This window comes from Notothenia rossii, assembly GCF_949606895.1.
Source record: "Notothenia rossii genome assembly, chromosome: 10".
Lineage (NCBI taxonomy): Eukaryota > Metazoa > Chordata > Actinopteri > Perciformes > Nototheniidae > Notothenia > Notothenia rossii.
In genome coordinates, this window is record NC_136908.1 from 33,773,148 (window position 1) to 33,800,982 (window position 27,835).

Genomic DNA, 27,835 nt, shown 5'->3' on the forward strand with positions numbered 1-27,835 from the left:
GGGAAGTGAGGGATGACGCTGGCTCCTGCGCCTCAGTGATAAGCCTCACATCCACACAGGAATCAGACGGCTGAGGAATGAAAAAGGTGGTGTGTGAGAGTCCAGGAGGAGAAGGTGGAGGAGAGAGGAGGCGTTGCATCAGCTAATGGATCGTCATGATGCAGATTGTGTGTGGAATGAGCAGCAGATTGTAAATGGGTTATTACCATTACACTCTGCTGGACACGCTCAGCACACACTGCTAACCTGCTGGGGAGGGGGACAGGACAGAGACGGGCGGACAAGGGTAGGACAATACAGATCAGGACACACCAGGACAGGACGGACCTGTACAGACTAAGCCAGGACAGGAATGGGTAGGACAGGTAAAAACCAGGACTGACGGGTTAATACAGGACAGACCTGGAAAGGATATACCAGAACAGGACAGATGTGGGCGGGACGGGGTATGACAGGACAGGTCGGGATGGGTATCGTTAGGATTTTATCGATACCGGTACCGGTACTGCTTATCGGTATCGGTATTTTTCGATACTCTTATCGATACTTTTCAATAATTTGGTGCTCAAAATTATAGACATGAATACAAGATGTGAAGATTAAACAGTAATTGTATTGTAATTTTCTTGCAGAAATAACTATAAATTATACATTAGCTTCTCAGAAGCAATGAAAGGCCAAATTATTATAGGTGTAGGAGCTCGCATTAACACACTGTCAGTGTTAATAAACTAAAAAAAGACAAGGTTATGTGTCTGCAAGACTTCACTCAGGTAAAGAAAACATATTACCCGTGCGCAGCAGCTAACCTACCTGCGAGCCTTCGCTCAGGTCACATTTACACATGGCGCGGCTGAAGCCCGCTAGCACTAGCAGTATCGCGAGCACCGTTTTAGATTCAATGAGTGTCTCGTTTGCAAATGCTTCATTAAGTTGCTTGTGTTACCCCCTTTACACGCAACTAATTGAGTACATAGATTGCACCTTGCACTATCGCCACTACATTTTTTTTAAAGTGCACCCAGACCTATGATCGCTTCGCTCTGTCCGCCATGCCTGCGGGAGTCTCACAACAATAATAAGAGCGCTGTTGAGAGACATGACGAGTGGCATTTACAGTGGCCAATCAGAGGGGTCTCAAACCGGATACATCACACGGGATGAGGGTTCCCAACCAACCAGAATGGTTTAATGTTAAACTAAGGAAGTAGACGTAACACATACCGATAGCAGTACCGTTTGTCCAGGGTTATGGCTAGAAAGGATCCGTCTAATGTAAATATAACGTCACGTTCTCGTTCTAACTCGTTGTAATCGGAGCGGCTCGGTTGTAATCGGAGCGGCTCGGAAGCGCAGTCACGTGGCTGAATGTTTACGTTTGGGATGGCGAGAAACTAAACTATATTAAGTATGTAAATACTTGTTTGCGGTCTTGCTGTTGAAAGAAGAATGACAACACTGTAGATCAGCAACACTATGGTTTATTTTGTATTCACAGGCAAGTCAACGTTGTTGCAGTAAAAGTCCCAAGATAGCTCCTGGTGCAATAAAATGTATGTTGCATGTTACTGCTGTAGATGTGTTTACCTTTATATCCCGTTGGGTAGTTTAATCTGCAGCAATGCATCATATTCTATAATATCATCATATATATGTAGCTTTGTCTCTGTCGTATCTTTCAAAAGTAAAGTGAAACAGCTGTTTTCAGCTTTGTGATGATGCATTTTCCAGCTGATCCAAGAGGCTTTTTAAACACCTTACTTGGCTTAAGAGGGAGGGGAATTTTCTCAACATATAAAGGAACACTTTATCCTTCAGTTTATCACAAACATTACATCAACACATTTGGAGATCCTAATTTGAATCCAGTCTGTAATTTGATATTAAGGTTTTAATAATGAAATGAGGTCATGAATCGAGTTCAAGGTTAAGATCATCTTTATTATCCTATGTACAAAAATTAACATACAACATTAATATAACAGTAACGAATAAAACAAAATAACATTATGCAACTCTGATCTTCTTGCTGATACTTTTCAAAGTTACTTTTACATTTGCTCTACTTCTCCTGCTACTGTTTGCTCTGCTTTCAACTTCTCTTTCAACTCTGCTCTTTACTCTGCTTTCCCTGTTTCCTCTGTTCTCCTCTCCTCATCTTCTCCTCAGACTATCCTCCTTTTGCTGTATCCTCTCCTCTCCTGTTCTCCTCTCCTCATACTCTCCTCCTTTTGCTGTCTCCTCTCCTCTGTTCTCCTCATCTCCTCTCCTCCTCAGACTCTCCTGCTTTTGCTGTTAGATATTTAGACTGTAATGACAGCTTATGATATACTTTTTATAACTACATCAATCACATGCAATGGATTAAAAACGTTGTTTTACTTAGCACCTCTTTACAGCTCCATTCATCTCCAAGCTTCCAACATTCACCTGGCGGTGGTGCCTTGGATGAAAACAACTTTTGATATGATACAATACAACAACAATAGTTAACACCTATCCACAGCAATAAGCACAATGAGAAGACTAATGGTCTCTTTTATACCAATTTCTATTGGAGTGAAATGAACTGTGCCATGTCACATAGGATTGGAATGGATGATTGGCTGTGTTTTGTGAATATAGAGGAGATGGCAAAAGTAAATATACTTTGTTCTTACCTAAAGCATATATCCTCCTCTTCGTACCCCTGCCTGCTCCTCCCGCATTAGACTCTGGGGACTTAGCTTTTAAAATCTTGTTCAAGCTGTCCACTCTGTAGTTGGATCTCATGACCTCACCTTTATGACCCACCCGGCCTGAAAAAGGGTGTCTACGATGGCTGGTACTGAGAGGTGTTATGGTCCTCTTCTGCCTTTTGTGTTTGGGGGGCGTGAAGGTGAGAGGAAGACTACTGTCATGTGGGGTGTGTTGCTTTACGTCCTCCAAAAGATCCTTTAGTCTTGATATCACTGTACACATGAACGTCTCATCCTGTAGGTGGTATGTGTGCTCAGTAATTTCCCGCAATAAGGTCCCACACTGCTGTCGTTTCCTATCTCTTGAGGACTTTGAGTGGTTACCACTGCTCTGATTACAACGACAGTTAGAACGACGTCTCTTCTCGATCTTCCCGCGATCTTCCCGCGTCCCGCCCACCCCGACCCTTACCGATTACAGCCGAGCCGCTCCAATTACAACGAGAGTTAGAACGAGAACGTGACGTCATATTTACATTAGACGGATCCTTTCTAGCCATAACCTTTGTCCAGCGGCTTAACGGTATACCGATACGTCCAATCAGGTACCAGTATTGACTTAGTACCGGTTCTCGGTACCCATCCCTAGGACAGGACAGGTTAGGACAGGACAGATTAAGTCGAACCAAGAATGACCTGGACAGGATGGACAATGACAGAACAGGACAGGAATAGGTAGGACAGGACAAACCAAAACAGGATATAGCAGCACAGGAGAGATCAGGACAGATGAGGAAAGAACATTTAAAGACAAACCAGGACAGGGCAGACAGGTTAAGAAAGGACAGACATGGACAAGTAAGTACAGGACAGACCAGGAAAGAATATACCAGGACAGGAAAGACACGGGCAGGACAGGTTAAGTCAAAGAAGAATGACCTGGACAGGACTGAAAAGACCTGGGGCCTAATTTATAAAGCTCTGCGTAGGATTCACGTGGGAAGGTGGCTTACGTAGGACAAAGCAAATAAATACGCACACAAATATTCCGATTTATAAAACACTGTGCATGCACGTCCTATGCCGGTTTCCCTTTATAAATCCCAATCAACTCGAAATGCGGTGCAGTTTTTGCGGGCTTCACATAACGCCCATATTTGCCTATAAATAGTCAAAAAAACGCCCTGTATTAATATTCATTTTGACTGACTGCATGAAGAAGATCGCAGGAAATTACAACAGAATATCTAAAAACACATCTCACACCGTGTCAGATTTTGGTTATTTTGGGGAGGTCGAGATAAATCATATTGTTTGGTGGAGGCAGTTTGAACCAGAGTAGCAGCATGGAGGTCGAATCGTCACCAAAATAAATAAATAAGTGGTCCGAAAAAGGTTAATGACAAAAATAATACACATAGCCTAACCTTCCACAGGCAATGTGTCAGTATGTTTGTGCCCCCATGATGAGAAACCGTAAGAAATGATCGGGGAATCCCTCCGGAGTGGAGTCATGACGACTGGATCTGAATTATGTTTTTGTATTTGGTGGTTCATGTTCCAGCTGTCAATCAACTGTGCGCAGCGTCTCCACTGCAGCCTGTGCATCTCAACCCCCTCCAGCAGCAACTCCATATCCACCAGTTAAAGTAAATAAAATAAATGTTTTGAACAATTTAGTTTCCATACCTCCTGTGTTTTACGAGTAACTTATCAAGTATTGGCGAACGGCATAAACATGATTAAATATGATAGTATAAACCATGCTCGTGTATATATACGAGGCGCATGGTTTATACTATCATGTTATAGTTTATACTATCATGTTAAATCTCTAGGTTGTATCTATACCTATAGAGAAAAGCAAAACGGCGTCAGTTTAAAGTAATTCTGTCCTTCTGCTTACCGCATAATTTTTTTGAGAATACATTTCTGAACAAGAGAACATCATCGAGGGTTGATCAATAACATTTCCGTATTTATTTATTTCTCCAAGTTATGTTTTTGTGTGCACTGAGGAGTCTCAAATAGGCGTTTGTTTAATCATTTTAAGATTGGCTTTAATCAATTTGTGAAAATGAATTCTTCATATATGATAAATGAGAGGTAACATTCTATTTATGGTATTATTTCCACATATTTCTCTCCACTCTTCCTTCTGCCAACGGTGTCGCAGTTTCTTGTCTCTCCCGTTGTTGTGCTTACCGCGTACGGATGGGTCAGAGTGTGCGTGGAGGACCGCACATTTTCCCGTCAAGTTTGTTTTTTATAAATCGCAGAGATTGCTTAGAAACTGGCGTACGCCATCTTTTGAGCGTACGCAACGTTTATAAATGAGGCCCCAGGATAGGAAAAGACAGATCAAAACAGAACAGAACAAACATAGAATACCAGGACAGGACAGACCAGGAAAAAAACAGGACAGGAGAGATGTTGACAGGACAAGCTAGGACTAGACAGACCAGAACAGGATAGGAAAGGACAGGATAGATCAGGACAGATGTGTAGACTGAACATACAAAGACAAACCAGGAAGGACATTCCAGTACACAGGAGGGATGTGGACATGACAGGGTAATATTGGAAAGAACAGAACAGAAAAGGACAGACAGACAGACAGACAGACAGGGATGAGTGTCAAAGGCTGCTGGTTTCTATATCTTTTTTTGGGGGGGGGGGGGTGGTGGTGGTGGTGGTGGTGTGTGTGTGTGTGTGTGTGTGTGTGTGTGTGTGTGTGTGTGTGTGTGTGTGTGTGTGTGTGTGTGTGTGTGTGTGTGTGTGTGTGTGTGTGTGTGTGTGTGTGTGTGTGTGTGTGTGTGTGTGTGTGTGTGTGTGTGTGTGTGTGTGTGTGTGCCCTGCACACACACACTCGGCCTAAACACAAAGACTTTTGTGAGGGTAGAGCAAGATGAAGAAAAAAAATCCCTGCGCTCTAAGTGTATCTTGGCTGTGTCACTGCTTTATTACCCCACCACACACACATGCCTATACATAACCCCTCCTGATTGGCTGCTGTAATATTAACAAATGAATCTCTCAGCTCTGGCTACATTCAGGGGCCCTTGAAAGTAAGCATGTGTTTATTTTTACAGTGAAAGAGGGGGGAGGAGAAGACGGAGGGTTTGAGGAATTGGGGGAGGGTAGAGGAGCAGGGAGGGGTTTCTTTGTGGTAATATACAGCTGGAGAAGAAGAGGGGGTTACAAAATCCTGCCTTCTGTTGGAATCCTGTGCTGAGCGTGGATGTCTGCACACTTTCTGTCTGCTGTTTGGGGGCAAAGTGACACCTCTACTTGCTGCTCTGCTCTGTGGGAGCTGATAGTTGCTTGCAAGTATGACGAGTCCTCGCTGTACATTTTTCTAAAGATGTGTACCTAAACATCTCTGTGTTGGTGTTGGCTTCATGAAAAGTCTGATTTGGCTTTAGAAGGAGCTCCATTTGCCCTCTATCAACATCCAGCCTGTCTCTTTCTTTCTCTCGCCATGTCTCCTTTTCTTTTCCTTTATTGCTTTGGCCTGGCAGAGCGCCCAAAGCTAGAGGGGTGGGGAGGGGAGGAGGTCGTGGGAGGGATTACGGGTGGGTGAGGAGAACGAGAGTGTGGCTTGTGTAGCAGCTGACTGAAACAGTCATTATATTATGTAAAGGCAGGCGGCGGCAGTGGCCAGGAGGAGGGGGGGGGGGCGCGCGTGTAAGGTGCCAGTTACTGACGTGCAGCGAGAGGCCGGCCCTGATTGGCTTGTCAGCGCCTCTCTCAGCGGTGCTCTCTGGCTCATTAAAGGTGGAGGTTGGAGCTGGTGTGCTTCTCCCAGCAAATGGAGGCTCCGCCGATGCGTCATAAACTAATCACAGAAGAAGAAGTGGCGGGATGGGGGGGTCAGGGGGGAGTTAGTACTCTCCGATCATTAAGACTCCTCCCTTTGTTAAAGAGGCTGCTGTGTATAATATTTATAATCACTCTGCTTAGGAGCACTGACTGAATGTGTATCGCATGTAGCAGTCATGGCTAGCACTGTCAGCATCACTGCTGCATCATCTACCTGTACACAAGGTGACGTAGTTCTGGGTGTAGTCTCTAAACTGCCTTCAGATAATCAGCTGTCAAACCACTTTCCACCGTCACTGTCAGTTGATAGTGCAGTGATGGATGTGGTCAGGTGATGGATGCAGTCATGTGATGGATGTGGTCAGGTGATGGATGCAGTGATGGATGCTATCAGTTGATTGATGTTCTCAAGTGATGGATGCTATCAGGTAGGGGTGCACCAAATGGGAAATTCTTGGCCGAAACCGATACCGAAAATAGGAAACAGTTGGCCGAATGCCGAAAGGCCGAAAATGATTAATAGAAATATATATATATATATTTTTTTTTTTTACCAATGTTGTTCAGCTGCCTGATTATGGAAAGATAAATGATTATGGCAAAACTTAACTTAAATAATAATCACTATTATGGGTCCATAAAACATTTATTCAGCACCTTTGAATGCATCCAGTACATTAATTCCAAGTCAAGTGCATTTTCTTTTCTCTGTAGGATAACTACAACAAAGTGCATTCAGAACAAAGCCAAGGTGCTTTAAAACTGCATAAACATATAGGCCAGTAGGCCTACAACAAAATAGTGTAAATAAAGACTGTAACAGCCAGGCCTTCAACAACAACAAATGCACCTATAAGCAGGGGTGCACACAACTTTCTCAGTGAGGTACTCAGATGAGTACCTGGAGTCAGTGTTTGGTACTCCAACTTCCGGCTCCCCTCAAAGTTCCCATGAAGCCCTCTGTATCGCGAATGTCAGCGGGTGGGGGTGCTAGTGGAGTATGATGAAGCCCTCTGTATCGCGAATGTCAACGGGGGGGGGGTAGTAGTAGAGTGCAGAGCTTCGTGATCACAGAGCGTGTGAACGTTGTGATCAGCTGTTTTAGCGCAGTGCTGCTGTACAGGCCGACGTTAACAGCAGCCCTGTCTGTGCACACGGAGACCAACTCCGTCGTCCGATGATCTAACCGCCTTCTGGAAAAGCTTCACATATACATCGGTACGCAAATGCGCTTTGTGACACAAGTGACGGTACGCATTTCAGATTGTTGTTGCGCATGCGTACCTGCGTACCACTTATGTGCACCCCTGCCTATAAGTGCATGCATACAAATGTGCAAACTGGATAAATCCACATGAATGTAACTATTTACAAATGAAATTACAATTCAATTTCAAGAATCTGTAAATAAGGCTGTCTGTCCTCATAAGCAAAGTAGTAAACATTGTATAAAGATACATAAAGTGAAAACTGGATACAAAATCCAAAATCAATTACAAATTAAATTACAATTTCAAGAATCTGCAAATAAGGTGGTCTGTCCTCATGAGCAATGTAAACAACATTGTATCATTTCGATACCGAAAGTACAATATATTGAACACTGTGCTGCTGTCATTTCCCCCTAATGATAACCTGAGACGGTGAATTATAACTCACAATGAAAATTGTTCAGGAAAGTGGGTATAGAGTAGACATGTAGAAATAGATAAGCTTATGATAAGCCAGCCTTGTCTACTTATTAAGGAAAAGTGGGAGGTTCTTTTTAATGAACGTTAGCTTCTCTGCTTTATCAGCCATAAGTCTGTTCCTCTTCTCATCAAGCACATGAGAGGCAGCGCTGAACAGTCTCTCGCTGTCAGTGCTTGTGATTTGATCTTACTCCGCATATTTGTCCGGGTGTTTTGATTTCAAGTGGTGGAGTAATCCCGAAGTGGTGAAAGTCTTTGCAGTTACACCCCCTCGAGAAATGTCAGCTGAACACGTTTTACAAATCGCAATCCGCGCCTCTTTCTCTGATATTTTTAAATATCTCCAAGCGGCAGACATGTTGGCTGTGAGCCAGCCGCGAGCATGGTAGCACACCGTGCTTGTCGCCGCGTTTTGATTACGTCATCACAACAACACGTTAGCTTACCAACGTAACTCTGTTCTCTGACATTCTGTGATATTTTTTCGGCCGAAAGGGCCTTTTTAACCATTTTCGGCCGATAATTTTCGGCGGCCGAATATTCGGTGCATCCCTACTATCAGGTGATGGATGTTGTCAGGTGATGGATGCAGTGATGGATGTGGTCAGGTGATGGATGCGGTCAGGTGATGGATGCGGTCAGGTGATGGATGCGGTCAGGTGATGGATGCGGTCAGGTGATGGATGTGGTCAGGTGATGGATGTTGTCAGGTGATGGATGTTGTCAGGTGATGGATGCGGTCAGGTGATGGATGCGGTCAGGTGATGGATGTGGTCAGGTGATGGATGTTGTCAGGTGATGGATGTGGTCAGGTGATGGATGCAGTGATGGATGTGGTCAGGTGATGGATGTGGTCAGGTGATGGATGTGGTCAGGTGATGGATGTGGTCAGGTGATGGATGTGGTCAGGAGATGGATGTTGTCAGGTGATGGATGTTGTCAGGTGATGGATGCGGTCAGGTGATGGATGCGGTCAGGTGATGGATGTGGTCAGGTGATGGATGTTGTCAGGTGATGGATGTGGTCAGGTGATGGATGCAGTGATGGATGTGGTCAGGTGATGGATGTGGTCAGGTGATGGATGTGGTCAGGTGATGGATGTGGTCAGGTGATGGATGTGGTCAGGAGATGGATGTTCTCAGGATGCAGTACACTATAAACAGGGGTGCACATAACGCATGCACGGCAACAATCAGAAAGGCGTACCGTCACTTGTGTCACAAAGCGCATTTGCGTACCGACGTACTTGTGAAGCTTTTCCAGAAGGCGGTTAGATCACCGGACGACAGAGTCGGTCTCCATATACACAGACAGGTCTGCTGTCAACGTCGGTCTGTACAACGGAATTGTGCCAAAACTACGCCAACCGGCTGCGGAGGGAGACTCCCCCCCCTTCACTGGAGAACTGCGCTAAAACAGCTGATCACAACGTTCACACTCTGGTCACGGAGTACTCTACTAGCCCCCCCCCCGTTGATGTTCGCGATACAGAGGGCTTCATCAAATAACTTTGAGTGGAGCCATAAGTTGGGGTACCAAACACTGACTCCAGGTACTCATCTGAGTACCTCACTGAGAAAGTTATGTGCACCCCTGACTATAAACCTAGATAACATACTTTAGTAGTTTTTTATTAACAGCTGATTTGAGTGATTGATGAATTGAGACTGTATGGAGGCATTAGTCCACCCTGAACTGCACCTATAGGTTGTTGCTGCAGACACACCTCTTCTTGCTGCCATCTGATGGAGTTGTGCTCCACGCCTTGACTTCCTCTCCTGTGCAGCACAGTTTTGAGACTATGTGTTCATGTTTTTCTTCTGCTGCTTGCTTCGTACTTATTAGTTTTCTGTATCTGGTCAGCCATCTGCTCAACTGGTTGTTTTAAATGTGCTACACAAAGCTTGACTTAACTTCACTAAGCTAATGCTAATAAGACATGGCTTGTTGTTGTCCTTTTCAAATACAGACCCACACTAACATACACACACACACCCAGAGGCATCATACATTACACATTTCCAAGCTATTCTTAGCCGGCGGTGTTTAGCCCACTTCTGTCTGAATGAGCTGACCCTGTTTTCTGCCCTGATCCTGAAGTCAGGGGTTATATGAGGTGGTTTGATTTGAATGGAAGGTATGATTCCCTCCTCTTCGCAGTTTCAGGACAGTTCAGCTGCAGAGAAGATAAGCTAACATTCAGCAATGTGTTACTTGATCAATCCAGTATTTGGTTGGCAGCCAGTGGAGGTCCCAGAGGAAAGGGATGATGTGAGCGAAAGGTGGAGGTGACAAGCTGGGAGCAGAATTGTGTGCGTATTAAAGTTTCTTGAGAACATAAGCAGGTGAACCATAGAGAATGCTGGTGCAGTTATCAGGTCGGGATGCAATGACTGAATGGATGAGAGTTTCAGCAGCGGTGTGCGGCGGATAGGGATGATGCTCTTTGATTGGAGGAAGGCAGTTTTGATGATATTAAGGCACATAGGAGCTTCAGACATTCCCCAGTGGGGTATTTATTGATGTAATTTATGTCGTTGAACAAAACGTGACATCTCTTCAGCTTGTGTTTACTACAGATCTTATTTAACCACAAACAGGTTCAAGAAAATTGAAGGAACCGGAAGGGCTAAAATGCTGACTTATTTCCAGGTTTATGACTCATGTCTGCGCCAGTCTTTGATAACAGCAAAAAGCAGATTCCTCAATTCTGTGTAGACATCCACAATAATACAGACACTTAAAGCAGTAAGTCTCTTTTGGAGCATAACTGTACTTCAAGGTGATTAAACTCAGTACACAGCCATGGCTAAAATATGAGCATCAGCAATAAAAAAAAAACTAAGTGGCATAAGTAACATATTACGATATTGAGACATAGTAAAACAAATTGGGACATTTATAATGAATGTATGTTTTACACATGAAACTGATCATTGCTAAATACAATTGCCCAAAAATGATCTAAATTGCGCCTTGCAGGTTTATTGCACAAGATTGCAACAGTCTGTATTGTGTGAGGGTATACCAGTCTATTTGCCAGCATACTGAACGCAGAAATGTTGAGTTTTATGTTTTATGAAATGTATGGTAGGGTCTCCAGCACATAGAAACTGCCGGATGCTAACCTGCATATGATGGGCAATTTGCTCAATTAGCATAAGTTGTGTTAATTAGCATGAATGGCATTAAAGCCTATGCAGACAATAGTAAGAGAGGGCTTGGCTGATTTGGATAATCTTGGATTGGTTTTGGTGTTATTGAGGATGCTGAATCCATTTCTGACATTTTCAGGATCAAAAATGGCAATTTTAACCAGAAAGTGGCCATATTTTTTTTTGATTACAAGGACGACTGTTGCGACCATTGGATATAGAGAGCACAACATTTAGATGATTATCTCTACTGTGGACAACTTTCTTAAAAATAAATAGGCAATCTGTCCAATCCTAAGGTCCAAATCGGCCCAAAAATCTTTTGTACTATTGTCCCCATACAGGGTATCTTAAAAATTATTAAAAGTTGATAAATTTAGCAAAAATGAAGGCTATTAAAAAGTATTAAAGGGCATTTTCCAAGGTATTACATTTTGTAGCTTGTTTTCAATAAGTATATAAATTGTCCAAAGAGGTTGTATTCTACAGTCTGCCTGAATGTAATCATTGCGTAGGTGTGTAGTGTGATTCTGTGTAGTTTTATTTATGGCATCCCGTTGGATTTGACGTCATCTGAACAGGACATTGCACGCTCACTGCTTGATAGCACGCGAAGGTCCGTTTACGCCGGGTGTCGCCAATGTAACCGGTTAAAACTCAAAGTGTCCCTGCTAACCCCTGTGTCCCTGCTAACCCCTGTGTCCCTGCTGTCCTGCAGGATGGAGCGGATGTCTGAGGAGGCGCTGAGGCTCAACCTGCTGAAACGAGGCTTGGAGTCCCCCAGCGAGCGAGAGGAGGCTCTGGCCAAACGCCTCAAAATGGAGGGCCACGAGGCCATGGAGCGCCTCAAGATGCTGGCTCTACTCAAACGCAAGGACCTCGCTGACCTGGCAGCCCTGGAGGTCGGGGGGCCCCTGGGGGAAGGGAAGGGGCCCGGAGCCAGCAGCCTCCACCACCAGAGCCTCATGGGAGGCGCCTACGAGGAAAAGATGAACGGGAGTCTGAGGCTGGCGGGCCACGGCAGCCATATTGGAGCCAGTAAGAACGGGAAGGAGAACATGATGGATGAGCCGGTGGACATGAGCGCTGGGAGGAGATGGTGAGGAGAATGTGTTCAAAGAACCAGAGAGCACCGGGGCCACTGATAACAAGCATGGTGGCTCTGTGCTATTCAAATGTCACATCTGCTCTGCCAACACTAACTACGCCAACACTTGAACTGGAAAAATGTTTAAAGCTTTTTGAAGGCCAAATGTGTTGTTTGTAGATTAAGTGATGTGCACTTATTAAATAGGCAGTATGTATTATGCCAGGCAGTCAGTAGAGACCGTGAGATTATAATATTCTAACTCTTGATTGAAGCTAAATGTGTGGCTGGACTTGAGGGAACAACACAAGTCGCTGAGGTCGGGCCTGGATGGCTTTGTATGACGCTGAGAATCAAACATGTGTTGAACAGATCTTAATTTGAATCATCAAAATATTAGACTATGCACAAAATGTATGATCAGAATAACCAAGCTTTTGAAAGTGGGCCATCAAAAAATACAGCGACACACTCACACAGGTTGGTTATGTTCACTATGAGTCACGCCCATATCCATGTGACCCAACTAATCCAACCAATTGTGATCACACAATAATACATTATGAAATTATAAACAATGACCTACACCAAATCATCCAATGGACTATATATATATATAATATATTGTGTGCATCTTTTGACACATTTCCCTAAAACCTCCCCCAGACAGAACTGAGGCCTTATTTATAGGGGCCTTCTACCAACCAGCCCCGGCAGCCAACATGTCCCATAATTACTCCTGTATGCAAGTCGGCTGTGTTCAAGTGTTTGTGAGCTGCTTTGGTTAAAAGCATTAGCTAAATGAAAGGTAATGTGCTCAAATGTACACTCACAAAAATGGTTGACTCAAATAACAATCTTATTAACGGTGTAACAAACATAACAAAGTGTGAGAGACTAATCTATTTATCAGCTTTAATTAAGTAAAAAAGGCAATTCCTGATATAACGTAATGGAAGCTTGACAACAGTGATGTTGAAGGCCTCCCTGGCAGAGTGCAGTGCTCCTCACATCCTCTCCCCCAGCAGGTCACATTATGGGATTGAAAATGAACATTTCAGATGCTCCAGAAGTTGACGGACCTTTTTGTTGTTCCTGTAGCGAGGCTGAGCATGACAGACGGACTCCGTCTCCAGACGTCATCATCCTGTCAGACAACGAGGCGTCCAGTCCCAGAACGACGCCGCGCCCTGAGGAGCGCCTGCACCAGGCCAACCTGGACCTGTTCAAGGTACTGAACAGCAGCACTGTGAAGGCTCTTCTCTGATCTGTATATTAAAGCATTAGTAAGAACTTTAAAACTATAGAGCACCAAAAAACCTTTCCTACACAGGGCTATCTCTGGCACATAACATGGGAAATAACAAACGATGAAAAATATCAATAAGAAGAACAGTATAAATAAAAGGGGCCCTATTCTGCTGATGTTCAGGAACTCCCTCTGCAGGAAACAGGGATTGTAGTCTTTGCAGACCATTTACATGCGCAAACAAATATTATACCCAACACATTACAGGAGAGGAAACACTCCCAAAAGCATAACAGGGCCTACAATAAACAGTGAGCATAAGAGAGACGGAACCATCCTAATCACAAATCACCCAGGAAATACATAATTGAATCATTCATATGAAGAAACATCTACTTTAACTCGTTTTTGATTTAAAGGGTTATCTGTGCTGGCTCTTTCGCTCTCAGCTGTGTGTTAGCTAGGGTTAGCCATGGAGACACAATGTCTGACTGATGCTGTGCGTGTTCCAGGGGAAAACGGGGGAAGAGAGGCAGCAGATGATCAAGGCTCTGAGGGAGGAGCTGCGTCTGGAGGAGGCCCGCCTAGTGCTGCTCAAGAAGCTCCGGCAGAGTCAGATGCAGAAGGAGAACGTGGTGCAGAAGGTCAGTGCGGAGCTCACTCCAACATCCACCTGCTGTGGAGTATGTTAACTCCTGCGTTTTGTTTGTTTGAAACTATTTATTTTCCAATACACACAAATACATAGATACTGAAAATAAGAGAAAGAAAAACCTAAGCAGGGGATCATACTACTCCTCATTTACAGCCTTTCTTTTTCCTTGTCTACCGACCATTTCTCCCAGCGTTGTTCACTGCCTCAGTCCTTAGACAGTAGGTCAGTCTTTTCATAGTCAATATCTCTTCTACATCGTCCAGCCTCTGACCCAGTCCAGGAGGGTCACTCTTTGAACAGGTCCTTGTGATGGCCTTTTTTTATAGAGGTCTTCCTTTCCAATTATACTCCAGAATCATGCCCAGATACATAACCCTGGGGTCACAGGGAATCTCATCACTTTATATTCTCTTCCAGAGTCTGAATAACTCTGAAAATGCCTGTACTTTTATACATGACCAGAAGATACTGTATGTGAATGATTGGGATTCAACTGCTGACTTGAGTTCTAATGTGTGCTTTAAATGTACTGTAATATGATGAAGTTAAAACTCAGACACACATACGTTTGCAGGAATCCCCTGTTAACGCTGTCTGCTGTCCTCAGGTCCCTGTGGTGCAGAACGCTGCCTCCTCTGTGCAGGCCCCCACCATGCACAGCTCTCAGGGCCTGGGGAAGCTGCCTGTGAGGCCGGGCATGCACAACCCGGAGCCCCAGAACCTCCGCACGGCACAGGTCTGTCTGCCATACACGTTAACAACTATCAAGCATGGACTGTATTTGTAGTTCTGCCCGCTGCTTCAATAACACATTAGTCCTGCTTGAATAAGGAGGGGAAATAAGCTCAAAGTAGAGGGTCACTCTGAGGTCAGTTTACGGCTCATGGTTAGTACTTCCTGGGTCAGTACACTTGTTTAGTAGAATGTCTTTAGTGTATCTGTAGGAGATAAGTTAAGTCTGAGTAAATGACTAGAACATTTAGAAGTCTGGGTGTTAAGGAAAATATGCATTGTGGGAAATAAAGTAAGTGCTATCAGAGTCTGACCAATACTTGAATTTGCCATTCTTTTTCCAAATATGTCTCCTGTGAGTCCTTAAATGAATTGAAATCCAATATTAAAATCACCAGTGGACTTTTGGTTAAGCTTGGTTTTAGGAATAGATTTTGGCTCTTCAATATTGAATGGACATTTAACATGACCTGGTCTTGTGCTCGAGTGGTCTTGATAAGTTGTCGAAAAAATCTTGAGGTGCTTATTTTAGAGGGAGCTGTTGTCAATGTCCAGCCTCAGTTCCTCCTCAGGCCACCATGAACAGTGTGGTTTTGGCAGTGCATGTGTGTGTGCTTCGTTATGAGTATGGAAGAGGAGCAGGATATTGGTGTCTCCTGAACTCTCTGCTGTTTCCTCTCTGTAGGGTCACACGGTTATCAGGTCAGCAGCCAATGCTAACCTGCCCCCCATGCTGATGTCTCAGAGAGTGATCGCCCCCAACCCCTCCCAGCTGCAGGGCCAGAGACTGTCCTCTAAGCCCGGGATGTCCCGCTCCAGCTCCAGCATGGCCAACGCGGTCAGCTACCAGCAGGTAGGCCCCTCCATCACTGTGTCCTCTGTCTGCTGTGGACTACCAGCTAGTCATGGTTAAAACAATGTGTGATGATGATACTGTTTAACGGGATACGTTAGAAAATAGGATACGTTAAGCTTGTACTTAAATGTACATGTACATTAGCACATCCTTAACTAGCATTAGTGCTGCTATGCTACGATAGCTGCCAAAGGTTTAAGATAAGATAAGATTTAATGTATTGATCCCAATTTGCGAAATGTTTGTATCACAGCAGCATGTCAAAAAGGCTTTGCACTTAATGTGAAAATGTTAAAGAATAGAGAATAAACAAACATAGAATAGAAGCTTCTCAAAATAGCAAATAAAACCAAACTTAAAAGTAAAATATATATATATATATATACATAATGACAGTGAAAGATATATATCTGCAGACCATCTGTCAAATATAGACTATGAAGGGCCAAATACAGCTGCCAAAATATATGACCTGAATGTATACACATGCTGCTTTTGGATTGAACGATTTTAATGCTAGTTAGCTTTACACTGTGATCTGTTGCTTTAACGTTAGCTGCTATCTATCTATTTGTTTGAACTTGTTTTTGACTGTGATTTATAAGCTTTACAGTTAGCTTAAATATTTAACTGATTAGCTTCTTAGTTTAATATCCTGGAAATATCTATCAAGCAAATATAGCGGACCCTTCTATCCTCTTCCCTCTGAGAGATATGTCATCTGAGAGTGTAGTGAGTGAGGGTCTTGGCTCCTGCTCCGGGAGCTTGAATCATTATTCTGCCTTAATAGAAAGCTAAGAACAAGTTGAACAAATCCATTTAGAGGTAGAACACCATCACTGTCCGCACCATGACATCCAGTCATAAATCATGTACAAATAATAACACATACATGTCTAGTTGCCAGCACTGTGAAACCAGAAATGTTGGGTACCCTAAAGTTTTATGTTAGAAATGTATAGTAGGGTCCCCAGCACATAGAAACTGCCGGATGCTAACTTCCATATGTCCACTTCAGACCTTCTCAGGATATAAATGGCAGTTTTAACCAGAAAGTGGCAGTATTTGTACTCCCAGTGGGCTGACTCTCAACTTAAGCTAATGGTCCAAATTGCCCAACATATGCAGGTTAGCATCCAGCAGTTTCTATGTGCTGGGGACCGTACTATACATTTCTAACATAAAACTATGAGGTACTGAACATATCACGGTTCACGATAGGACTCTATGAGCTGGAAACTACACTATACAGTAAAGGGCAACTTGTAGCCACAACCTGAACCTTAGCGAGGCCAGGAGAATGTTTTTTACTGTGTCAGCTGGTGACAGAAGGGTAAAGTGTGGCTCTCCTCTGCTTAGCATCAGAGAATGTGTGTCTCCCTGCAGGCCAGCCAGCAGGTGGCAGCCTCCCAGCGCTCAGGCTCCAGTGCCATGTACATGAACCTGGCCCACATGCAGGCAGCGGCAGCAGCCGGGGGGGGTATGGGTGGGGCTTCGGCCGTCAGCCCCTCCACCATGTCCAGCTCGGCGGGCGGAGTCAGCTCCATCGCAGACCAGGCCAGCAGCCAGGCGGCCGCCAAGCTGGCCCTGAGGAAACAGCTGGAGAAGACCCTGCTGGAGATCCCCCCACCCAAACCCCCCGCCCCGCTGCTCCACTTCCTGCCCTCTGCCGCCAACAGCGAGTTCATCTACATGGTGGGGCTGGAGGAGGTGGTGCAGAGTGTGCTCGACAGTCAGGGTAAGCAGCTCCTCTTCACCTTTAAGCACTGGAAGATAGTTTGTTCATGTCCTCCATAACCCTTCAAGTGATTAAGGGTCAAATCTGACCAGCTTACTACTTTCATCAATAAAAATAAATATTGTGTTTCACATCTGATACCCTCAAGGCCTCATGATATCCTCCACAGTAGGCATTTGAACATTTTGAGTGGTTTAGTCAACTTTGTAACATCTATGGTGTTCCCAGTCAAAGATGACTTCTATAGAAGATGAATGGGTAACCCTAGATAATGTTCATCCATCAGATGGTATACACACACACGCACACGCACACACACACAAACACACATGGGATAGTGGTGGTCTAATGGATAGTGAGGCGGGCTGAAGATCGGAAGGTTGTGAGTTCAAATCCCGCCAGGAACACCACCACTAGTGTGCCCTTGAGTAAGGCACTTAGTCCTTAGTTACTCCAGGGAGAATGTCCCTGTAATTGGTAATTGTAAGTCGCTTTGGATAAAAGCGTCAGCTAAATGTAATATAATGTTACATTTGGAATACATTTTCAGTGTGTATTCTTTGTATATTCCCTGCAGTTATTCATGTTAACCTAATTCTGAGACATTGTTTACAGCTTAAAAGGGTTTTAAATAACATTTATTTGGTGATGTTTAATTGTTGTTGTGTTAATGTAAGAGCAGTTAAAACAGAGCGGTCAAATACCTAGAGAACCAAAGTAAGGGGGGAGAAATGAACTTGAAGATGAATGTGATGAATCGTAAAGTTAGCGTATTGCTTCTCTCAGGTAAACTCAGAGGCACGCTGGGCCGGATGGAGCCGTTCTTCTGCGCCCAGTGCAGAACCGACTTCACCCCCCACTGGAAGCAGGAGAAGAGCGGGCGGATCCTGTGTGAGCAGTGCATGACCTCCAACCAGAAAAAGGCTCTGAAGGCGGAGCACACCAACCGGCTGAAGAACGCCTTTGTGAAGGCCCTGCAGCAGGAGCAGGTCAGCACTACACCATCACACTACACCACTACACCATCACACTACACCACTACATTGCACCATCACACTACACCATCACACTACACCACTACATTGCACCATCACACTACACCACTACATTACACCATCACACTACACCGTCACACTACACCACTACATTGCACCATCACACTACACCACTACATTACACCATCACACTACACCACTACACCATCACATTACACCACTACATTGCACCATCACACTACACCACTACATTACACCATCACACTACACCACTACACCATCACATTACACCACTACATTGCACCATCACACTACACCACTACATTACACCATCACACTACACCATCACACTACACCACTACATTGCACCATCACACTACACCACTACACCATCACATTACACCACTACATTGCACCATCACACTACACCACTACATTACACCATCACACTACACCATCACACTACACCACTACATTGCACCATCACACTACACCACTACACCATCACATTACACCACTACATTGCACCATCACACTACACCATCACACTAGACCACTACATTACACCATCACACTACACCACTACACCATCACACCACACCATCACACTACACCATCCCACTACAGTCACACTACACCGTCACACTACACTACACCACTACACCATCACACTACACCATCACACTACACCATCACACCACACCATCACACTACACCACTACATTACACCATCACACTACACCACTACACCATCACATTACACCACTACATTGCACCATCACACTACACCACTACATTACACCATCACACTACACCATCACACTACACCACTACATTGCACCATCACACTACACCACTACACCATCACATTACACCACTACATTGCACCATCACACTACACCATCACACTAGACCACTACATTACACCATCACACTACACCACTACACCATCACACTACACCATCACACCACACCATCACACTACACCATCCCACTACAGTCACACTACACCGTCACACTACACTACACCACTACACCATCACACTACACCATCACACTACACCATCACACCACACCATCACACTACACCATCCCACTACAGTCACACTACACCGTCACACTACACTACACCACTACACCATCACACTACACCACCACACTACACGTGGTGTGGTGGTGGTGACACCACACCACCACACTACACCAGCACACTACACCACTACATTACACCATCACACTACAACATCACACTACACCACTACACCACTACATTACACCATCACACTACACCATCACACTACACCAACACACTACACCAACACACTACACCATCACACTACACCACTACATTACACCATCACACCTCACCATTACATTACACCATAACACTACACCACAACATCACACCATCACACTACACCATCACACTACACCACTACATTACACCATCACACCATCACATTACACCACTACATTGCACCATCACACTACACCATCACACTACACCACTACATTACACCATCACACTACACCACTACACCATCACACTACACCATCACACCACACAATCACACTACACCATCCCACTACAGTCACACTACACCGTCACACTACACTACACCACCACACTACACCAGCACACTACACCACTACATTACACCATCACACTACACCATCACACTACACCATCACACTACACCATCACACTACACCACTACATCACACCATCACACTACACCACTACATTACACCATCACACTACACCATCACACTACACCACTACACCATCACACTACACCATCAGACTACACCATCACACTACACCATCACACTACACCACTACATTACACCATCACACTACACCATCACACTACATCACTACACCATCACACTACACCACTACATTACACCATCACACTACACCATCACACTACACCACTACATTACACCATCACACCTCACCATTACATTACACCATCACACTACACCACTACATTGCACCATCACACTACACCATCACACTACACCACTACATTGCACCATCACACTACACCATCACACTACACCACTACATTACACCATCACACTACACCATCACACTACACCATTACATTACACCATCACACTACACCACTACATTACACCACCACACTACACCATCACACTACACCAGCACACTACACTACACCTCATTGAGGTGACGTGCCTTTGTGACGTGCAACAGCATTAACATTAACCTTTCTGTTGGTCGCTTGTTAGCAGACCCTTCACGCCACAGCAGAGCAAACAGGTACAGGCAGGGCCCTTAGTGATAACCCTATAGTTTAAATCTACCACCCACAAATAAACATATGGACATGGGTAGGGTTGGGTACCGAGAACCGGTTCCGGTTCAGAACCGGTTACAACATTTCGATTCCAACGGCATCATTTAGAAATATGAATTTCGGTTCCGCTTTTCGATGCCTGAATGTTTCTCGCCGCTCCCTGTAGCCTACTGTATGACTGCGGCTCGGCAGGAAATGTAGCGTTGTACCTATACTTCCTACAGCGTAACCTGGGACCAGGGCCGGCCCGTCGCACTGGCGTTATAGATGCTCGCCTAGTGCGCCAGATCTGTGGAGGCGCTGCGCTGAAAGCTCTGGGAGGGAAAAAAAATATTTTGACCGTTGGGGCTGATCCTAATTTTCGGCCTTGATGTAACGGCATTCATAATTAAGTAAATGTAACACCCTTTTCATCCCGGTTACACTTTTCATTTGCCCTGTACGATGGGCGCTGTAAGTGATGAAAATTGGGGATGTTGGCTTACCTGGCACCCGCAGCTCACAGCCAAAGTGCGAGTGAGCGAGCGAGGGAGAAAGGGAGGTTGCACCTACCAGCGCTGTTGTTATTAGCATCTGGTGCTAGCTGCTCTAACGGAAGAAGAAGATGTTTCTACAATGATGTGGAGGGAGAGTCCTCTCCAGTCAGACTGAGAGGCTGATAACTACAGCTCAGTGAGTTAAAGGACTCTGAGTGTTTAGATAGTTCACTTTAGTCTAAGTTATCTCAGTGGGTCTCAAACGTTTTGATCACAATTTATGTAAACACATATTTCCATTGCACTCCTTTTTAATTATTGGCATAAAACAGGTTTGAAATCATTCCAATGTATACTATAGGACAGTAAACCAGACATATCGTTTTAAACTGGAGAGATAAAAAGATATGCATAAATAAAATAATAAAATAAGATATGAATGAACAACAAAAATAAAATGTGTTACATGTATTTGTTATTGGTTATGGTAGGTTATTGGTTATGTTCACATACTTATTTAATTATTAAAATGTAAACCGATCTTTTTCATATGGGTGTTTAGAGTTGTACCCCCTAGATCTAGTCTCTAGTAATTCTGCTTAGAGTGCACCAGATTGAAGCATTTTACTTTAAAATGTTCAAACATTTCTTCCCGGTATGCCTGAGAAGGCAGATATGCTCGTTTTGCTCTACAAGAACTGTTTTTAAATGGGGGGGGGATGTTTCCTTTAAAAGTTGGCCTGTTGCACTGTTATAGCTTCAGTGGTTCTTTTCTCAGGTTACAGTTACATAGCAGTGAATATAAACAGACTGATTCATGTGAATATTACTGTAAACTAACCTGTGTAAAAGTTTCTCCAATAAATGTGATTTTTCTTTGGTGGAAGAAGCATGTATCATTTTTTTACCCTGCCCCTCAAAGAACCGGAATCGAAAAGTAGAATCGGAATCAGAATCGTGGAAATTCAAACGATACCCAACGCTAGAGATGGGTGACTATTTAAAAAAAATGGTAAATGTATTTAAGAACCTATCCATGTGATTTTAAGTGGGGGTGGACCTCAAATCCTATATGGGGGTCCGGAGGTAAGATTTTAAGATTTTTTTTTAAATATTGGAGTTAAATGCATCAATCTGGTGCACTTTGAGGGGGAAATAAAGAGACTAGATCTATGGGAACACCTATATGAAACATAACTGTATACATTTCAATAATCATAAAATCATGGCCATAACAAATAACATACCATTTCCAATATGAAAAAACACTGAAACTTGTTTATTTATTTATTTTTGGTTCATTTATAGTTGTGAGTGTGTCTGTGCTCCTGAATCAGCCTCTCCTCTCTCCTCTCCCACCTGCTCCTCTTTGAGGCAGCAGCAAAGACTGGTTTTAGCTCTCAACAAGTTTTAAAAGTGTATCTTACCTTTTTTCACCTACTTAACTTTTTTTTTTTTATTCATGCATATTTTACAAATCACTACCCCCTCAAATGGCAATATGTGTTTACATAAATGGTGACCAAACTGTTTGAGACACACTGAGAACTTAGACTAACTTAACTATCTAAACACTTTAGTCCTTTACCTCACCTGAGCTGAGGTTATCCCGAGCTTGAATGACACACACAGACCAATCAAGGGCTTTGTTTAATGATCTGTATGACAGTGGCCAAAAAAAAAAAAAAACTAAACGGGTAGAGAAATATACTTGGGCGGCCGTTAATATATCTGGGCGGCCCACCCAAGTATAGTCTATGTTTGGGAAACCCTGACACCATCACACTACACCACCACACTACACCATCACACTACACCATCACACCAAACCATCACACTACACCACCACACTACACCACCACACTACACGTCTATATTCTCACTCTGAGCTGTCTGTATTAATGTGTGTTCTTCTTGTGGCCCCCATCAGGAGATAGAGCAGAGGCTGCAGCAGCAAGCCGCCCTCTCCCCCAGCTCGGCCCCCACCGGCCCCAACGCCTCTAAGACTGACTCCATGATCCGACACCATGCACTCCGCCAGGTACACTGCAGCGCTCCCCCCACCCTACACCTGCCTCCAGCCTGCACTGTGCTGTAGTATTCAGGAGAGGCTTGATTTGGAACTCACCCAGTATTCCATGTGTTCTGTAATAAATGTGGCTAATTACAATTATATCCATTTAAATTGGTTAATCTATTAATTATTTTTTCATTTAATTCACATTTGAGTTGTCTATTACAGGGGTTCCCAAACTTTTCCATGCCAAGGCCCCCCAAAAATCTTTAGCTTCTGGCCGGGGACCCCCTTTGCAAACCCACCAACAATGCTACAAAATATGTCACACATCAACTTTAAGAACGTTTTTGTTACTTTTATTCTCTATTCAATACTGTAATTATTACATTTGTTTAGCATGAGAATAATATTAACAATATGTTTTCAACACAGAATAAGATTTGTATGGCAGGGCATCTTTGTTCCACCACAATGTTTTTCTTATTATAGACACTATGTTGCAATACATTTTACCCTACAGAAAATATATTTACATATGCAAGAGTTTTTTTTTTTTGTCTTTCTTGCATTATGTCTTCAAAAGTTTTCAGTCAAAAAAGAAAAAAAATCTATTAAACTGACTTGGTTCTGTAAGTTCAACACTATATTCCCATTGAATAACAAACCTTTCAACAAACTGTTGATGATACAAAAACAGAAAAAAGAAACCAAACCTCTCTTTTGTGTGTGTGTGTGTGTGTGTGTGTGTGTGTGTGTGTGTGTGTGTGTGTGTGTGTGTGTGTGTGTGTGTGTGTGTGTGTGTGTGTGTGTGTGTGTGTGTGTGTGTGTGTGTGTGTGTGTGTGTGTGTGTGTGTGTGTGTGTGTGTGTGTGTGTGTGTGTGTGTGTGTGTGTGTGTGTGTGTGTGTGTGTTTTGGAAGTGACAGACAGTGATCACACTAGTGGGAGGGATGGGCTTGGTGGCTCCTACACAGTCTGTCAAGCCTGGGCTTAATGTCTGTCAGTGCCATACGCATGTCATTGTCCACATGTAGACGTGCTCTATGTTTAGTTTTGAGTACCTTTAAAGTTGAAAAGCCAGACTCACACAAGTAAGTTGTTGCAAAAGGGAGAAGGCATTTCAGTGCCCTGTCAGCCAAGGTGGGATAGTCCTTTCTTACATGTAGCCAGTAGTTAGACAGGGGAAGAGCCTCAACGTTTAGTTTTAAATCCCCTGAGTTTGTCATCTCAATCAGCTCCTCCTCTGACTTTATGTCCAAACTAGAACCGACACCGGGGGAAAAGGGGTTCCTAACCCAGTTTAAATGTGTGTTTTCAAGGTCAGGGAAATAGTCTTTAAAATATCCTTGGAGGTGCTCCAGGTGGGACTGGATCATTGGAGAGATGGAGCCCAAATCATCACATGACAGCAGCTCCTGGTGAAGTAGTGGGAACATCTCTGTGACTCCCTCCTGGAGCTTGTTTGACCACAGCATAATCTTTTTGGAAAAAGCACGCACTTTGTCTTGCACCTGCAGTATGTACGTGTCACGTCCTTGCATGCTTTGGTTCAGTACATTTAGATGCAGAAAAATGTCTGACATGTATGCAAGTTTGCGGATCCAGGTTGCATCAGTGAACCGCTCTGCCAGCTGATGCTTTTCAGAAGAGAGGAACTCTCCAACCTCCCTCCGCAGCTCATAGACACGGTTCAAAACTGCGCCCCGTGACAGCCAGCGCACGTTTGAGTGAAGCAGCAGCCCCTCAAAACGGGCGCCCATCTCATTACAAAGCAGGGTAAACAGTCTGTGTTTCAAGGGGCGGGCTTTAATAAAATTCACCACTTGTACAACCTCCTGTAGTACCTGATTCAACTCGTTATCCATCCTTTTTGCGACAAGTGCCTCACGGTGGAGCATGCAGTGTGTGGCGACTACATGCGGGGCTTTCTGCTTAATGAGAGCGGTCACTCCACTGATCTTGCCGGTCATTGCCGCGGCTCCGTCCGAACACACCCCCACACAGCGGGCCCAGTTCAATCCGTTAGACTCGATGTAATCGTCCAAAACTTGAAAAATATCTTTCCCAGTGGTTCTTCTTTCAAGTGCTTTACAAAACAGTATTTCCTCGACAAATCTCTCCTGGGAAATAAATCGAATGTACACAAGCAGTTGGGCCTCATTCGATATGTCTGTGCTCTCATCTAGTTGAAGAGCGAAGTACTCGCTGGCTCTCACCTGCTCCAAAAGCTGAGCAGATACGTCCTGCGCCATGTCACCAATCCGTCGGCTGACGGTGTTGTCCGAGAGTGGGACAGCGTCAATTTTTTTAGCAGCATCCTCGCCAAGCAATTCTCGGACAATGTCTTTGGTAGCTGGTAAAAGCAAATCCTCTCCGATTGTGTGAGGTTTTTTTGCACGAGCAATGTGGTATGAAGCTAAAAATGATGCCTTCAGGGCCCGCTCGGGAACGGTAGCTTGCTGTGTGAATGCAGCAGATTGCCTGGCCAAATGCTCCTCTTTACGTCTGAAGAAGTTTGCCGTTTTTTCGGCCTCTGCCGGATGTTTTTGCATCAAGTGACGCTGAAGTTTCGAAGGTTTTAAACACTCGTTTGAGAGGGTCTCCAGACAGAGCACACACTTCGGGCAATCATGGCCATTTTTCTGTATGGCTGTAAAGCCATACTTAATGTACGCTGCCTCGTACCTTCTAATTTTAATTGGCCAGGAGTTCTTAGGTTTTTTTGCAGCAGTGTCCTCCACAGCAGGGCTGTTGGTCGGTTCCGTTGACCTGTTCTTTGTCAAAAACCTGTCCATTTTGAGCTAGCTAGCTTGCTCGCTTGAGGAGCAAAGCAGCTTGATAAATGGCGCAAACCGCCAGGTCTAAACATGACGTCATGGCGTCGTGAACGATGTTTTGACTGGTAGGCAATCAGAAAGATGACTATGGCAAATTATATGTTCCATTATTATAAATTATATTTTATAATTATGATTTTTTTTTAAAAATCAGATTTAAAATATTTATTAAAAAATAATTAGAATTTTTTTTTTTTGTCTTTCCTTTTTTTTTTCTTATCTTCCCTCCACTTTTCTGAGGCCCCCCTAGCGCCCCCTGGCGGCCCCCCAGGGGGCCGCGGCCCCCACTTTGAAAACCACTGGTCTATTAGATATCATTGCTGCTTAAAAGACCATAATTTAAGACATGATTTTATTAAGAGGATTAATAGCTGGTAAAAATGAATTCCTAAAGATATAAACAGAGAAACGCACTGTAAACTTGTTTTAAGCTGTTAAAAGCAAATATCTGCTATTCAAAGACCATATGCAGTACTGCAGTGCACCACTGTGTTGCAGTGATGGTGATGTTGTTCTATTTTATTAAATTCATCGACTACATACATGTACTTGTTCAAAATTCAAAGTGATTATTTTAAATAAACAGACACATACAGAAAAATATGACAAACATGTGTTGTGTCCCCAGGCCCCCCAGCCCCAGGCCTCCATGCAGAGAGGCCTGTCTAACTCAGCGCGGGGCGTCCTGTCTAACTTCGCCCAGGCCTCCCAGCTGTCTGTGGCCAGCAGCCTCATGGGGATGACCAGCGGCAAGCACTGTGGCAGTGGGGGGGGCAGCGGCAGCAGCAGCAACAGGATGCAGCACGACAGCCGCCGGCAGATCTACAACATCCCAGGTACTGCTGCTGTCTGTGTCTGTGCACTTGACGTTACTTATGTTGGTTAAATATGCATCTGAGACATTGAAAACAACAACTGTAGGTAACGTATGTATATTTGTATAGGCAACCTGAGCCAAACACCAACCTGTTTCAAGAATATAAAGCGGCTCTTTACAAATATGTGAAAGTTTAACTGGAGGAATGTGAATCCTGAAGTTGCTATAAATGAAGATGTCTCACTCAGAGTAGACACCAGCCGCAGAGAGCAAACAAACACACAGCTTTCACTAAGTCCTCTCAATTAGTTGCTGGAAGATTTCATGTTAATGAGATAGTACACATCTGATATGATATGTTTTATACAGCGCTCTTTTAAAGATTCATTAACAGTTACTTTGATATCAAGTTGATGCCAAAATTCTGTCCCGTTTACGTGTTCAAATCTGAAAGGAAATAACAAATATATATTTCAGTACTGCGGGGCTGTGTTATCTGAAGCGCAGGTTTTCTTCACCGCCCCTCTCTGTCTTATAATACGCACACGTTTGACTATTGGCCCGTTCTGGAAACACAACGTTTGTTCCTCATAATGCTAAATTGTAAACGAGACAAATCTGTGATGAAATGAGCAGAAGAAGCTAATGTTAGCTTTTAGCGGCTGCTCGTTTACAAAGCAAAGGTTATTTCTGCAGTTTGTAAAT

The 27,835-nt window shown here is 44.0% G+C and overlaps 1 protein-coding gene across 2 annotated transcripts in view; it reads left to right on the plus strand.

The window, feature by feature from the left end:
• The window catches only part of gatad2b (GATA zinc finger domain containing 2B), a 61,960-nt gene that overhangs the window by 28,779 nt on the left and 5,346 nt on the right, over positions 1 to 27,835 (plus strand). Inside the window, exons 2-10 of one of the 2 annotated variants that reach the window (XM_079653112.1) lie at positions 12,065 to 12,445; positions 13,535 to 13,664; positions 14,195 to 14,326; positions 14,945 to 15,073; positions 15,755 to 15,922; positions 17,312 to 17,663; positions 18,450 to 18,652; positions 23,392 to 23,502; positions 26,942 to 27,149. In XM_079653112.1, the coding sequence (XP_079509238.1) occupies positions 12,066 to 12,445; positions 13,535 to 13,664; positions 14,195 to 14,326; positions 14,945 to 15,073; positions 15,755 to 15,922; positions 17,312 to 17,663; positions 18,450 to 18,652; positions 23,392 to 23,502; positions 26,942 to 27,149 (1,813 nt within the window). In that variant the 5' untranslated portion in view covers position 12,065. Of the gene's footprint in view, positions 1 to 12,064; positions 12,446 to 13,534; positions 13,665 to 14,194; positions 14,327 to 14,944; positions 15,074 to 15,754; positions 15,923 to 17,284; positions 17,664 to 18,449; positions 18,653 to 23,391; positions 23,503 to 26,941; positions 27,150 to 27,835 lie in introns of both variants that reach the window. The other variant, XM_079653111.1, reaches the window with a different exon arrangement.